The sequence below is a fragment of the Leucopleurus acutus genome, assembly GCF_964270905.1.
Source record: "Leucopleurus acutus genome assembly, chromosome: 1".
Classification (NCBI taxonomy): Eukaryota; Metazoa; Chordata; class Mammalia; order Artiodactyla; family Delphinidae; genus Leucopleurus; species Leucopleurus acutus.
This window is the reverse complement of record NC_139142.1, coordinates 174,430,565-174,447,027: the sequence shown is the minus strand read 5'-3', so window position 1 is coordinate 174,447,027 and position 16,463 is coordinate 174,430,565. Positions and strand designations below refer to the sequence as shown.

The following is a 16,463-nucleotide window of genomic DNA, read 5'->3' as shown; positions in this document are numbered from 1 at the left end:
CATTGTGTAGTTTTTTTGGGTTCTGTCTGACTTATTTCACTTAGCATAATATTCTCCAGATTCATTCATGTTGTTGCAAATGGCAGGATTTCCTTCTTTCTTGTGGAATAATATTCCATTTGTGTGTGTGTGTGTATGTATGTGTGTGTATACCACATTTTTTTTACCCATTCATCAGTAGACACGTAGGTTATTTCCACGTCTTGGCTATTGTAAATAATAATCGAGTGAACATGGAGGTGCAGACATATCTTTGAGATCCTGACTTCCTTTCCTTTGTATATATGCCCAGTAGTGGGATTGCTGGATCATGTGGTAGTGGGTGCTATTTTTAATTTTACGAGGAACCTCCACACTTTTCCATAGTGTTCCATTGGCTGCACCAATTTACATTCCTACCAATAATACAAAGGGGGTCCCTTTTCTTCACATCCTTGCCAACACTTGTTATTAGTTACCTGTTTTTGATAATAACAATTCTAACAGGTGTGAGGTGATACTCATTGTGGTTTTTGACTTGCACATCCCTAGTGATGAGAGATATTGAACATCTCACGTGCCACTTGGCCATCTGTATGTCTTCTTTGGAAAAATGTCTATTTAGGTCTTTTACCCATTTTTTAATCAGAGTTTTTTTTGCTACTGAGTTGTGTGAGTTCCTTATGTTTTGGATATTAACCCTTTATCGGGTACATGATTTGTAAATATTTTCTCCTGTTCAGTAGGTTGCTTTTTCATTTTGTTGATGCTTTCCTTGGCTGTGCAAAAGCTTTTAAATAGAATGTAGTGTCCCACTTGTTTATTTTTGATTTTCTTGCCTGTGCTTTTAGTGTCATATCCAAAAAAATTGTTGCCAAGACCGATGTTTAGGACATTTTTTCCTACATGTTTTTCGGTGGTTTTACGGTTTCAGGTCTTACGTTTAAGTCTTTAATTCATTTTGAGTTGGTTTTTGTATATGATGTAAGATAAGGGTTCCGTTTAATTCTTTTGCATGTGGCCATCAGCTTTCCCCACACTTTTTATTAAAGAGACTGTCCTTTTCCCCCTTAAGTATCCTTGGCAGCATTGTTGAAAATCAGTTGATCATAAATATACGGGTTTATTTCTGGGCTCTCAATTCTGTTCCATTGGTCTATATGTCTGTTTTTATGCCAGTACCATACTTTTTTGATTACTATAGCTTTTTTTAAAGTAGTTTGAAATCAGGAAGTATGATGCTTCCACCTTTGTTCTTCGTTCTCAAGATTGCTTTTGCTATTCAGTGTCTTTGTGTTTCCATACAAATTTTAGGATTGTTTGATGTATTTATGTGAAAAATGCCATTGGAATTTTGATAGGAATTGATTGCATTGAATCTGTAGATTGCTTTGGAAATTTTTACATGGAGATTTTCACAGTATTAATTATTCTAATCCAGGAACATGGGGTAGCTTTTCATTTGTCTTTAATTTCTTTCATCAATATCTTAAAGTTTTCAGCTTACAGATCTTTCTCCTCCTTGGTTGGATTTATTCCTAGGTATTTAATTCTTTTGGATTCAATGGTGAATGGGATTGTTTTCTTAATTTCTTTTTCGGGTAGTTTGTTGTTAGTGTATAGAAGTACAGTTGGTGGTATGTCACAAGTCATGTAGGCTTTCTTCCTTGTCCTGCATCCTTTTTTCTCTTTGTTCCTGTAACTGGCTAATTTCACGTGACCTGTCTTCGAGCTTGCTGATTCTTCCTTCTGCACAATTAGGTCTGCCCGCGCCCTGTGGTTTTCTCCATTGTGTCACATTCTACCTGTTTACTGTTGACTTGTTTGACTATTGATTGCCTCCCAATAAGAGCAGAGACTGCCTCATTGAGGCTGAGTAAGCAGTTCCACAGCAGTGCCCGGCATGCAGGAGATAGCTAAAGGAGAGACAGGACATATCTGTTCAATGTGAATTTAAATGGTGCTCAGGAGAGGCCTTTCTGGATGAAGGAATGAAATGAGATTGTGGTTTCAACGGCCGTTTCTGATTTTGTCTCATTTGCTCCATTGGTTTTTGTTTGTTTTGTTTTGTTTTTTGCTGGTGGGGGATGGATTTTGTTAAAGCTCTTTACATAAAACACACACAAGCTCTCTGTCCTTATTTGTCATCAGTGTTCCCACTTTGTCTTTGCTTTTTTGATGGTCTTTAACTTTGACTTTTAAAATACAAGTGTCTCTTGTTAGAAAGTTCTTCATGTATTATTATGCCATGCAAATCTATATAGTAGTGTGCAAAAAAACTTTTAGTTATTTTGATTATTTCCTGTATATTTTATTATATGTTTAGTATCTCGTGTGCTTCTAGGTTACTTGAAAATCCTTTTTGAATTGAGACAAAGCATTAAATAAGCTTATACTTATTTTGTAATAAAAAGCACCTGCTAAACTTTGCTAATAAATCTTACTCCTCAGGGTTTTTTTGCATTGGGTCTTCGCTGTTGCATGCGAGCTTTCTCTGGTTGCGGCGCATGGGGGCTACTCTTCCTTGCAGTGCACAGGCTTCTCATCGTGGTGGCTTCTCTTGTTGTGGAGCACGGGCCCTAGGTGCTTGGACTTCAGTAGTTGTGGCTCGCAGTCTCAGTAGTTGTGGCTCACGGGCTCTAGAGTTGTGGTGCATGGGCTTAGTTGCTCCGCGGCATGTGGGATCTTCCCGGACCAGGGATCGAACCCATGTCCCCTGCATTGGCAGGTGGATTCCTAACCACTGCACCACCAGGGAAGCCCTCAGGTTATTTTTTGAAACTGTGTTTTTGTTTGGGGGAGAGTGTTTTTTTTGTTTTGTTTTTTTGCCTCTGATTGCCTTGTAAAATATCATTTTTCTTATATTCTCTATACATTATGTAGATAAATTACTATGTATATTGAAAACATTAGAATTGCTATACTGAATCATGTGCTTGGTAAATTTAAGCCGTTTTTCCATTGCTTCTCTGTAGGAGGAAATGAATCTCAACCAGAAAGCCAGGAAGACCCCCGGGAAGTACTTAAAAAAACATTGGAATTCTGCTTGTCTAGGTGAGGATGGTAGTGTTTTTCTAGTATCTGATATCTAAGGTGTTGTGCACTGCTACTATGTACAGATGTCATGCTTTACGCAGAAGGAGTATCTGTTAACATCTGTGTCTGTACGTCCATCTGTAGGAAGTCGAGATCCCCCCTACCCCCATCCCCTGCCCACGGACTTGGACTCTGATGGTGGAGCCATAGGTGGTCAGCCTCACAGGTTTTAGTCCTGGGTCGTGCTGTTGGTCACTCACTTTACTGCTTTTCCGTCCTCTGCTGCAGAGGGCTGTTGAGGCCAGAGTTGGAGTCACAGCCCCTCTGACAAGTGTTCCAGCCTGAACTGCAAGCACTCTGGGCACCAGCCTTTCTTGGCCTTATCACATTTTTCTTACTTTTTCATTCTCTTAGCTGTGTTTCCTTACTTTAAGAAGTTGTGTTTCGGGGCTTCCCTGGTGGCGCAGTGGTTCAGAGTCCACCTGCTGATGCAGGCAACACGGGTTCGTGCCCCGGTCCGGGAAGATCCCACATGCCGCAGAGTGGCTGGGCCTGTGAGCCATGGCCGCTGGGCTTGCGCGTCCGGAGCCTGTGCTCTGCAACGGGAGAGGCCACAACAGTGAGAGGCCCACGTACCGCAATAAATGAATGAATGAATGAATGAATGAATGAATAAATATCAATGTAAAAAAAAAGAAGTTGTGTTTCTATTTTTTTGTTTGTTTTTGTTATTTTTTTTTGTTTTGCGGTACTCGGGCCTCTCACTATTGTGGCCTCTCCCGTTGCGGAGCACAGGCTCCGGACGCGCAGGCTCAGCGGCCATGGCTCACGGGCCCAGCCGCTCTGCGGCAGGTGGGATCCTCCTGGACCGGGGCACGAACCCGTGTACCCTACATCGGCAGGCGGACTCTCAACCACTGTGCCACCAGGGAAGCCCTGTGTTTCTATTTTTAAAAAGCTACTCAAAACACTTTTTAGAACAAAGATGAGCTATAAATACATTTTTTTAAAGATTTACCTGCTCATTAATTTTGATCATATAAAGTGCAGTACACTTTTACTTTTGCTCTCTCTGCCTCCCCAGATGTCTTTGACAAAATCGACGTAAAGTCAGAGAGATGGCAAATTGCGGCGGCGGGGTGGGGGTTGAACTCAGCTCTCACTCCAGGGCAGTACCGTACCACACTCGTGCCTCTTGTGAAGGTTCCTTTTAAAGAAGTTGTGAATTAAGACAGATTGTCTTCTTTCTCCAGGGAGAACCTTGCTAGTGACATGTACCTTATATCGCAGATGGACAGTGATCAGTACGTGCCAATCACCACGGTAGCTAACCTGGACCACATCAAGAAGCTCAGCACCGACATAGACCTGATTGTCGAAGTGCTGAGATGTAAGTAGACTGCAGCCCAGGCTGCATCGTACGTGGTCTTGACAGCATTTTTCTTGCCAGTGTGATGCTTAGATTCACAGCCATTCGTGCTAAGGTACCCAGGCCTGGCGTCACAGATGGGCCACTGTAGGTTTTCTAGCAGGTGGGCGGTGGTATCTCATTGTAGTTTTAATTTCTGTTTCTTTAGTGCCTGATGACACTGGGCAGTCTTTTCATGTGCTGTCTTTCTGAGCTGTCTGTGCAGATGCCCCACCCCCACCACTTTTTTTTAAATTAGTTTTATTACAGGTGAGATTTAAGGAGTGTGTATTTGTGTGCAATTTGAGATGCACATATCTGTATTTGTCCTTATTGGAGATGTGATTTGCAAATACATTCTCCCAGTCTGTGGCTTCTCTTTTTGTTCTAATGTCTTTTGAAAAGCAGAGTTTTCAGTTTTTTTATATAGTCCAATTTGTTAATTTTTTTCTTTTATGGATCTTGCTTTTGGTATTGTGCCTAAGAAATCTTTGCTTAATTCAGGGTCACAAGGATTTTCTCCTAGAAGTTTTAGTTTTAGGGTTTACATTTTTAGGTCTGTGATCTGTTGTCAGCTGATTTTTGTATGTGGTATGAGCTCTCTACCCCCTTGCATGTGAATGTGCTGCTCTTCCAGCCCGTTTGTTGAAAACACTACTTCTCCACTGTACTGCCTTTGTGCCATCGTGAGAATCATGTATCCCTGTATGTGTGGGTTTCTCTCTGGGCCGTATGTCTGTGCTCAATCTATTTTGTCTGTTTTGATGCCATTGCTGCAGTGTCTGGATGGTACTGGCTTTTATAGTACATCTTAGAGTAGTTGCAAAATCTCCAGCTTTGTTTTGGCTCTTCCAAATGCTTGGCATTTCCTTGTGAATTTTAGAATCGACATTTTGTTCTTTCAGAAGGTCCTATTGGTATTTTTACTGGGATTACATTAAATCTATAAATCAGTTTGGGGAGTATTGACATTTTAACAGTATTGGGTTTTCTAATTCATGAACATAGGATATCTCTCCATTCGTTTAGAAAAATCTTAAAAATTTTTTTCTTGGCAATGTTTTGCAGTTTTCATAGTGCAGGTATTTCATATCTTACCAGATTTATAACTAAGTATTTCATATTTGGGCATAAATATTTTTATTTCAATTTCTAGGTGTTCGGTGCTAGTATGTAGGAATAAAATTTATTTTTGAATATTAATCTTGTATACTTAAACCTTTTGAAACTCACAATCCTAGTTTTTTATGGAAATTGTATCAGATTTTCTACATAGAGCTCAACTTGAATGAAAGTGAATGAAAAGGTTACCTTCTTACACCCAGTCTGGGTGTATGTAATTTCTATTTCTTGTGTTATTGCCCTGGCTCAAGCCTCCAGTGCTGTGTTGAATAGAAGTGGGGCCAGTCAGCATCCTTGCCTTGGCCCATCTTCTAGTAAGAAAGATGCTACACGTTGGTTTTTTTTGTAGGTGAGGAGGTTTCCCTTCTATTCCTAGTTATCTGAGAATTTTTATCAGGAATGAATGTTGGATTTTGTCAAATGCTTCTGCATCTATGAGATAGTTGTGTGGGTTTTTTTTGTTTGTTTTTTAGTCCATTAATATGGTGAATTATATTGCTTATTTCTTTTGGTAAACCAACCTTGCATTACTGAGAAAAATCCACTTGTCATTCATTTTGTATTCCCATCTTTATATATTGTTAGATTCAATTTGGCAAAATTTGGTAAGAATTTTTATTGTTCATGGGAGATATTGGTCTATAGTTTTCTTGTTTTGTAATGCCTTTGTTTAGTTTGGGTATCAAAGAACTGCTGGCTTCATAGGTTGAATTGGAAAGTACTTTCTTAAGTTCAGAAGAGTTTGTACTACAGAATTGTTATTTTTTTTCTTGACATTTGGTAGGATTCTCCAGAAACCACATGGGCCTTGAGTTTTCTTTTCTCTCATGGATCCTACTTCCCAAAAGTTAGCTTTGGTACTAAGGGATGTTTCCATTTCTGATGTTGGTAATATATGTCTTCGTGGTGGTACACAGCTCTGAGCCCTGATTTTGATCCTGGTGTGCTATGACCTGAGTCTGCATGTGATAGAATTTCATAGAGTGACACCAAAAAACAAAACCTAACAAAAGGAGATAAGGCAAAAGCTGGTGAAACCTGAATTGGGCCTGTCCCCGTGCTGGCAGCGTTGACCCTTGTTTCAATGGTGGATTGTGGTCATGTAAGATCCATCGTTAGGGAAGGCTGAGTGAAGGGTGCTTGACAACTTCTGTGAGTTCAAAATTAAGTCGTAAGGAGACAGGAAAGTGTCTTGTTTTGGGGACTTGTAGAAAGAGAAAGTCTCTAGCCCTGCATTGTGACCGACTTGGAGTTGTTTGAGCTATGGAGAACCTATGTCATAGCGTTACCTCTGTTACAGCTCCCACAGGGCTCCCCAGAGCCCCTAATTGTAATGTGCAAGATTGGTCTAAAACCTTTTGATCTCCCTGATCCCAGAAAGCTATCAAGACTTTTGATAGTTTTCCCGTTGTATACGGCTTTCTTTAACGCGTCTGGCGATGTAGTCTAACACGTCCCGCTAGAGTATCTACGTTAGGTCCCGATGTAGTGCAAATGGTTGCTTTGTTTTAATATTTGTGTATCATCCATTTCTCTTCTCTTTACAGCTTTACCTTTAGTCCAAGTGGATGAGAAGGGAGAAAAAGTAAGGCCAAATCAGAATCGTTGCATAGTAATATTACGTGAAATACCTGAATCCACCCCTGTAGAAGTAAGTCATTTCTCCTCTGAAGGAAACCTGGACTTTTTTGGGTGGGTTTTTTGTTTGTTTCTGTGGTTTTTGGAAGATGTATTTTAAAGCAGAAATACGTACAGTAACACTTTTTTCCCAAGGTTTTACACACTCTGATAGTTACAGTGTGATTCATTTGTAAGAGTGGTTCTCAAACTTTTTGGTCTCAGGACTCCATTACACATTTCACGCTGAAAAAAGTAGTGAGAGTTTATGGTAACTTCAGTATTTCGAAGTTAGAAAGAGAAAAGGTTTAAATATTTATTCATTTTAAAATAAGAATAGTAAACCAACAAGTTGAGACAGAGAACATATTTTTATGTTAAATCACTTTCCAAAACAAATTTTCACGATGAGAAGGGTGCAGTGAACACCAGTGTGGCCTGTGCTTGATTTGAGCCGACGTGCCAGTATCGGTGCATTTCTGGGTTTAATTTGACTGGTTGATTTTTTCATTATAAGTCATATTTTTCTATTTCTTTGTGTGCCTTGCAAATTTTGAATGGATGCCAGGCATTTTGGATTTTATTTTATTGGGTACAGGGTGTTTTTGTACTCCTTTCTGTACTGTTCTTGAGCTCTGTTACGAGGCTCAGTTAAGTGACTTGGAACTGGTGGAAGCAGACTGGCCTCCCCCTGGGGCAGTGCTTCCTGAGAGCTCCACCTGATGTCCTGAGTTAGGATTGTTTTCCCCTCGGGCTGGTGGAGATACTCCCCGATCCCAGAGAGCTCTAGGGGAAACCTCTCATCACTTCAGGTTGCTATTTCTGCAGCTTTGGGCTGGGCCTGTGCCCACCCTCCTGGCACATGGCCTGGAAGCCCCATATGTGAGTCAGGCACTCGAGGACCTGTCTATACCTGTCCCTCTCAGGGATTGCTGTCCTGCATGGCCCGAGGTCCACTGTCTGAAAAATGCTATTTCATATATTTTGTCTTTTGTTTGTAATTATTTCATATGGGAGGGTAAATGTAGTCCATCTTGGCTGGAAGCAAAAGGCCAGCTAATTTTTAGATTTCTTAAATTACCTTTCTCTGCCTCCAAATTGTGTAGTTATTGGCTACTGGTAAAATAAAATATTTTCCTATTAATTTAGTTTCGGGTCTCTTAGGGATCAGGAAAGCTGTCAGTGGGTTGTGAATTTTATTTCCTGTGACAATGGGATCCTAATTCTGGAAGCCACACTGAACTCCTCAGCCACCTTGAGAGAGGGCCCTGGACTTCGGTGTGCTGGGGTTGTCTTCTGGCATCTGTCCTTAAGAGTGGGCACCGTGTTTCTTTGGTGAGGACAAACAGTGGCATAGTTGAGAATTAATTCCTAACCTCTCTGTTTCCTGTAGGAAGTAGAAGCACTATTTAAAGGAGATAACTTACCGAGATTTATAAACTGTGAATTTGCCTATAACGATAATTGGTTTATTACATTTGAAACAGAAGCAGATGCACAACAGGTAAGCTCTTCCTCCCCTTACCCCCCACCCTGTTCTGCCACAAAGGACAGAGTTTACCAGTACTTAGCAGTCAGTACATAGTGGGACTAAACGTGGGCACGGAGATTACGATCACATGTGGTGTTGAGTGTGAACATAAGGTGCAGGGAAATCAGGTTGAAGAAACCTAAAAAGGTGTATGTGTAGACAGTTTTGTAGCGATGTGAAAAGCATAGACGTTATTTTCTAAGGACATGTAAGACAAGCAGCCTAGGAAAACTAGTTCTTTTCTTATCTCTGTACAGATAAAGGTTTTAATATTTGGAAAAGTGTTTGGGAAGTTTGAACCTAATTCTAACTTTCCCTGGGCAGCCTTGTATTACAAGGTGCTTGAAAAGGCATTGAGAAGCTCTGTGAGAGGCATGGAGCTCAGACGGCTCCCTGCCCTTGAAGGAAGCATCATATTCAGGGGAAACTCTAGCCTGCGTAAAGGAATGGCAGTAGAGTGTGAGGCGTTAACACATTTGAGGCTGCTGTGGGTTCAGAAGAGAGAAACAAGAATCTGAAAGATGGGTTTTAACTGGATGGAAGGGAAAGAAGGACTAGGAGGAGCAAGGTGATGGGAGGTGAGAAAAGGCAGGTCTGTGGGGCAGGTGCAAGCCCCCCTTACCTGCGTGGGGAATATGGCCTGAGGCTGAGTCACATGGGTCAGAGCCTTCGGAGTTATGTAGGAGAATTTGGAGCAGAATCAGGAGCTTCACAAATAATGACTTTTGAATATTGCGATCGTAATCCTTTCATTTCCTAAACTGTAATTCCAAGTTCATATTGGGGTTATTACTAGGACCTTGGTATCCATTGTTTTCCCAGGTAAGGATTCTTAGCCTATGATCTGTGAGATGCTTTTATGGTTTCTATTAACACTTACAAAATTGTATACAAATACTGTTCATAAGAACTTTTTTCCTTTTTTTCTTTTTTATTGACGTATAGTCAATTTACAGTATTACATTAATGAGAATTTTGGATAGGGGCTCCATAGCTCTTATCAGGATCTTTTAAGGAATCTGTGACCCAAAAAGGTTAAGAATCACTGTGCTAGGTCCTATCCACCATATTTTAACTATATAATTGCTTATTTGAGGTGCTGAATTAACTATAGGTTCATCTTATTTATAAAATTAACACAATGGTGTTATGAATGATTTTGTCTTCAGGCTTACAAATATCTGCGAGAAGAAGTCAAAACTTTTCAAGGAAAACCAATTAAGGTAAGCAAGATCATTGGTTATACTTTATCTGCAAACCAGTGTCCTTAAGTGTTCTAAGAGAAACTTACATGTTTTCAAACAGGCACGGATAAAAGCGAAGGCAATAGCTATAAACACATTTTTGCCAAAGAATGGCTTTAGACCTCTGGACATGAGCCTCTACACACAGCAGCGCTACACCGCATCGTTTTACTTACCTCCAGTCTACAGCCCCCAGCAGCAGTTTCCTCTCTACAGCCTGATCGCCCCCCAGACATGGTCAGCGACACATAGCTATCTTGATCCGCCCTTGGTGAGTCCTGGCTTCACTGGAGCTTCTATGGCAGACAACCCTGTGGCAGACACTGGGTGCTTTAGAGAATAAGATCTTCCTCTAACCGGGGAAACCAGTACGGATGCCGTTTGCCATAGTAAAACAGGCCTTCAAGTTCTCTGGTGGATTTTCAGTTTAATTGAGAGATAAATATGGAACTGTGTAAATTTTTAAAAACCTTTCCAATAATGAGATCCCGATCCTTTGCCTGGTTTGCCTCCCCTCCTGTCTAGCATTTCCTTTCCTAAGCTGTGTAATCCCTAGAAAAACACAAAATGTGATTACGAGTTGTAGGCTAGCCGGGGTCCTTCTGAGCACAGAGGGGAACCCAATGGGACATGGTTTGAAGGAGAAAAGGGTGTTTAATAGGCTTCTAACAATCCAGGACAAGTGGAAGACATATAGACAGGCCTCGTTTTATTGTGCTTTGCAGGTACTCCGTTTTTTTGGTTTTCTTTTTTTTACAAATTGCAGGTTTTGGCAACCCTGCATTGAGCAAGTCTTTTGGTGCCATTTTTCCAACAGCATTGGCTCACTTTGTGCCTCTGTGTCACATTTGGTAATTCTCACAGTATTTCATACTTTTTCATTATAATTATATTTGTCATGGTAATCTGTCATCAGTGATCTTAGACTCACTGAAGGCTCAGAGGATGATTAGCAGTTTTTAGCAATAAAGTATTTTTTCATTAAGATGTGTACATTGTTTTTGTAAGGTATAATACTTTTGTACACGTAGACAATAGGATAGAGTAAACATAATTTTCATGCTCACTGGGAAACCAAAAAATTTGTGTGACTTGCTTTATTGCGACATTTGCTTTATTGCTGGAACTGAACCCATGGTATCTCTGAGGTCTGCCTGTACTGTCTTATAAGCTTTATTTCTCACACCAGCCCTACAGCTGGCTGGAGTGATTAATTTTTACAGATTTTGGCCTGTTTAAGGCCTGTGGTTAGACTCGATAGATATGTAATGGATCCATCACTTTTCTCCAGCTGTGCTGCTCTAGATGTTAGCGTGATTGGCGGGCCATGTCTGGCGATTGCAGGAGTCTGATGGAGCGGGATGTGAGAATCAGGGCTGCTCTGCGGAGGGTGGGCCATGGGGAGAGTTGTGGTCAAAGAGCAGGAACTGAGTAACCCTGAAGGTATGGCTGTGGCCAAGTCTGGGAATAGTCGGGACCACTGATGGTGAGAGGGCAGGCATGGGGGAGGGAGCATTGGTGCACCTGGGTACCTGGTGCCTGTTTTGCACAGAATGTCAAGATGCGTGTCCAGGAAGGCACATGTCGGACAGGCGACAGTTGTGTGAATCTCTGAGTATTTCTGAGCTAAAGCAGAGGCTGAAGCAGTGACTGGGAGGGGAGGTTGGTAAGGTCTGTCAGGGCCAGACTGTCCAGGCCTTGAGTGTGTCCTGAGGCATGAGGGCCGGGAGGATGGATGGGGATGAGGGACAGCCCTCAGGAGCCCAGGGCCAGCGTGGGACGAGAGCAGTGAGCACACAAGGTAGCGCTCCGTCTCTGTTGAGTGAATCCTTATGGTAAGAAAACACACTGCTGTTTTGAAATCCTCACCGCGTTCCGTGGAAGTGTACCGAGAGCCATGCAGTTAATGTATCGTGAGCAAGGAAATCTTCAAGGGGAATAGCATCCGTCAATTCTTGGTTGAATGATTCCTCCAAAGGAGTCTCACTGCTGTGCTTGTTTTTCTAATCTCTCTTAATCGTATTTGTCCCTGTCCCAAGTGGGGGCCCTCGCTTCCTGGGTGGTAGTCTGGCCGTGCAGCTGGTTCCTTTGATCTGGCTGGGCCACGTGAGGCCCGTTGTAAAACAGACTGCGTCATTTTGAGCAGAAGTGACAAGATGAGGCCTGTTAATTCTCAGCAAGTTGTGTTAAATTACTGCGTTAGCAACCAATTTATTTTTAAACTCTTGAGCAAAATTACTTAAATACCAGGGTTTTATATGTAAAATTACAGGTATGAAATGATTCGTCTCAATTGTTCTTATCATGATTTACAATCTTCAAACTCTGGTTCTGGTGTGATAGATGTATTTCTGAATATATGGTAGTTCCTCAGAAGAGCTTTGGAGATCTTAACACAGTTTTTTGGAGGTTTTTTCTTGTTGCTTTTTAATTTATTTTTGGCTGCGTTGGGTCTTCGTTGCTGCGCGTGGGCTTTCCCTAGTTGTGGCGAGCAGGGGCTACTCTTCATTGCTGTGTGCAGGCTTCTCATTGTGGTGGCTTCTCTTGTTACTGAGCACAGGCTTTAGGTGCATGGGCTTCAGTAGTTGCGGCTCACGGGCTTAGTTGCTCCGCGGCATGTGGGATCTTCCCGGACCAGGGATCAAACCCGTGTCCCCTGCATTGGCAGGCAGATTCTTAAGCACTGCGCCACCAGGGAAGTCCCTAACACGGTTTTTTTTTAAATAAATTTATTTATTTACTTATTTATTTATTAATTTTTGGCTGCATTGGGTCTTCGTTGCTGTGCTCGGGCTTTCTCTAGTTGCAGCGAGCGGGAGCTACTCTTCGTTGCAGTGCTCAGGCTTCTCATTGTGGTGGCTTCTCTTGTTGCGGAGCACAGGCTCTAGGCGTGCAAGCTTCAGTAATTGTGCCATGCAGGCTCAGTGGTTGTGGCTTGTGGGCTCTGGAGCACAGACTCAGTAGTTGTGGTACACAGGCTTAGTTGCTCTGTGGCATGTGAGATCTTCCTGGACCAGGGCTCAAACCTTTGTCCCCTGCATTGGCAGGTGGATTCTTAACGACTGCACCACCAGGGAAGTCCCCTAACACAGTTTTAACTACATCTTTCTCCCTCAGCATTTCTCTTTTATTGCTTTCATTTTCTTTTTCAAAATTTGGAATGATTTGTTTTGGTCTTAAGCTGTTTTTAATCATCCTATTACAGCTTTTGGTTAGCTCTAGTTAAGAGGAATTGCCGGCTTTTTGTCTTTTCCTTTTCCCCAAACAAGGAGTGGCCTATTTGTATCTCTCAATTTAGTGAAAATGTAAGGTCGGAACTGGATGGCACCAAGGAGTTAAATGCCTTTCAATCCATCAGGGAATGTTGTTTATACAGAAATTGTGTGAAACCACATGTTCAGAATCCAGAAAACAGGAGTGATCGCTCTTTTCATGATTTTTAAAAACTATTTCAACACTAAGTTCTATCTTATTTTTGTTGTGACTAGATTTTTTAGTAGTTGGTTGATATTTAAAATTCTGTACTTAATTTTTTTAATGTTTTACGATTATGTTTAGGATTGTATCTTTTAAGGGCACTGTGACCCTGTTTAATTTTCTTCTGACATATATGTCAGTATATGTTTATGAAGTATATCGCCATAAATTGTGACTTGGGACATAATTGTTAATGACCTGAAAATATCGTGATACTCAGCAAGACTTGCATGCAGGTGAGGCTAAAAGGGCATTCTCAAAGGCTGTGATTGTGAAATAGATCCCTAAATGCCCCCAAGATTGAGAGCTTTGATGGATTTTATTAAAGTCATCAGGAATGAAGAGTTGTTGACTTGATGTCGGCACATCGTGGGTGTCAGTCCGGGCACCGGGCTGAGAGTGTGGGATCACGTGCTCAGCCTGTGCTCAGCACCGGGCAAGGCGGGGTGGGGGCAGACGCTTCCCTCCACACGTGTGAGGCGGCTTCCTCGTGGGGCTGTTGTGAGGTCTCGGCCCCAGCCTGGATCAAGAAGTCTTGGCCATTAGCAGTAGTCCTACCCAGTGCTCTTCTCCACGGCGAGCACTCCAAGTATGACATGGAACGTCAGCGACCAGTGTTATCCAGCCTGAAGTCTGTTTGTTTTTAATGAATCTAGGTAACGCCATTTCCAAATACTGGATTTATAAATGGGTTCACGTCTCCAACCTTCAAACCTGCAGCATCTCCTCTGACTTCACTCAGACAATACCCTCCAAGGAGCAGGCAAGTCCCGTGAGGGGTTGAAAGGCTGCTATTTCCCCAGGGTTTGTAACAAGAGGTCACTGCCACATTGTATATTTTCAAAGCAAAGCAAAAGCAAATGTGTTAAACCTCCGTCATTCTCACCATTTGGGTGAGTCACACTAAGTGAAGAGGCTGTTCTGTGCTGGCTAATGGTAGATTTGACCACCAGTAATGTCCACCAGGAGTAAAACGACCCAAGGCGTGGAATTCCATTCTGTGAGCATTAAACCCTGAAATGCGTGTTGCAACGCCTACGTAGAGGGTAGACTCGTGAGACAAAGGCTTCTGGGACAGCTTGCATCTGCATGCGCCTGCTTTTAATTTAGACCTGGGCTACAGCCCAGCAGAACGTCCATACTGCATTTAGATTTGCATTATCAGACATATTATGAACTAACTATTCTAAGTAACATTTTTAATATTTTTCCTAAAAAGAAAGCACATTTTAGCTTAGCCGTTTCTGCATTAGCACGCTCTTTTCATAATGCCATGATCATTTTAGAACTGAGCATATACAAACATTTTATTTACAGGAATCCTAGTAAATCTCATCTGCGCCATGCCATTCCCAGTGCAGAGAGAGGGCCCGGGCTGTTAGAAAGTCCTTCGATATTTAACTTCACTGCGGACCGGTTGATGAACGGTGTGCGGAGCCCACAAACGAGGCAGACGGGTCAGCCTCGAGCTCGGCTACAGAACCCTCCAGTCTACGCCAAGAGAGACGCGGGGCCCGGGCGGGTGGAACAGAGCAGCCTCGAGTCCTCTCCGGGCTTAGGTAGAGGGAGGTGAGTGTTCACAATTTCATTTGGACAGGTACTGTGTACTTAGAAACTATTCGTAGTGTCAGATTCCATTAATTCAGATGTGTTTTATAATCATTATTTTCAAGTCCATCACAGAAAATCAAATGGAAGGCTGTAACCATCCAAGGTTTTATATAATTACTCAGGGGTGTTACTTTTAGAGCAGAGACTTGACCAGTTCCATCTTTGTGGTAACAGGACACTCTTCAGTGGGAACTGAGGGTGGGCCAGGCTGCCTTGGGTCACAGTCATTATGTGTGGAGAGCTGAACGGACAGCCCGCCCCCGCCCCCCCGCCCCCCCCCCCGCAGCATGTCAGGAAGGACGTGCGCTCCAGCACACATCTAGCGTATCTAGCGTGGGCTCAGCCTCCATAAGCTTTTCCTGTTGTAAACCCATTTTGAAACCTGTAAGTAAAGACTACTTTTCTGAGTATTATGTACAGAGGACGTGGTCTGCCTCCAGGAGCTCCTTCTGGCGGGGGGTGTGTGATCCCGGTGCTGTGGGAGCGGGAGGGACCCCAGGCGGCTCCGTCTTTGCAGTCAGGCCTTGCTGGGCCCATCAGGGGTGGAATTGGTCAAGATTATTTCTAAATTCCTTTTCAACTTACATAATACGGGCCCTTAGGGAGTCTTTGCGTTCAGCTGAAATGACAAAGGGTAAATAAATAAAAATGAAATTATAAATGGGAATTAATGTGTGAACTGTTAGGCCACGGAAGCCCATCCGGGCAGTGAAGTGTCTTGGTGCCTTTGGGCCTGCCGTGACATCCACTCAGTAGGTGGGGTTGTTGCTGCGGTTTAAGCTGCTGTGCAGGGAACGGCGCCAATGCTGGCGGGTCAGACTCTGGATGTTGGAAATGTGCCTCAGGAACTGTGGAGTGGAAGGCTGGCAGATGGGGAGAGGAAGTGCTTGGAGCTCAGAAACCCCATGTGGTTCACTGGAGTGAGGGCCAGGGGTGCAGGAGTGGACTAGGCTACTTGGGAGCTTTTCCTTTTGATGATAAATTGGATAGATTGTCATTACCATTTTTTAACAATTCACCTTTATAGCTCAGTGTCACACTTTACATATCTTGCCACTCCAACTGAATGGATATTCAGATGTTCATATCATAACAAAAATTCTAAATGGGAAAATTCCTTCAATAAATATTTTCTTTACCTATCTAGACCTCAATTTTACTTATTTACTATAAATTTTTTTTTGTTTTGCTTACACTTCTTAAGGTTGGGATTTTAAAATCAAAAGTCATCTATAAAAGATTACAAAGTCATGAAGACTGAATGTGTCTGCACATACTGTGCTCAGTGAAATTGTTTCAAATGGGAAAAGTTAACAGTCTTCTGCTTTCCTCTCCTCTAGGAAAAATTCCTTTGGTTACCGGAAGAAACGGGAGGAGAAGTTCACAGTGAGTACATCAGGCCTGTGCCACTTTCACAAGATGTTTAAACCTAGCTTAC

General features: G+C 42.4%; 1 protein-coding gene across 2 annotated transcripts in view; it reads left to right on the top strand.

Annotated features, from left to right (window-relative positions):
- Positions 1-16,463, top strand: part of LARP4B (La ribonucleoprotein 4B) — an 87,927-nt gene that overhangs the window by 61,499 nt on the left and 9,965 nt on the right. For both annotated transcript variants that reach the window (XM_082854426.1, XM_082854425.1), the window contains 9 exons: positions 2,955-3,033; positions 4,269-4,405; positions 7,093-7,196; positions 8,556-8,666; positions 9,863-9,916; positions 9,999-10,208; positions 14,071-14,177; positions 14,732-14,983; positions 16,366-16,411. In XM_082854426.1, the coding sequence (XP_082710552.1) occupies positions 2,955-3,033; positions 4,269-4,405; positions 7,093-7,196; positions 8,556-8,666; positions 9,863-9,916; positions 9,999-10,208; positions 14,071-14,177; positions 14,732-14,983; positions 16,366-16,411 (1,100 nt within the window). The remainder of the gene's footprint in view (positions 1-2,954; positions 3,034-4,268; positions 4,406-7,092; positions 7,197-8,555; positions 8,667-9,862; positions 9,917-9,998; positions 10,209-14,070; positions 14,178-14,731; positions 14,984-16,365; positions 16,412-16,463) is intronic.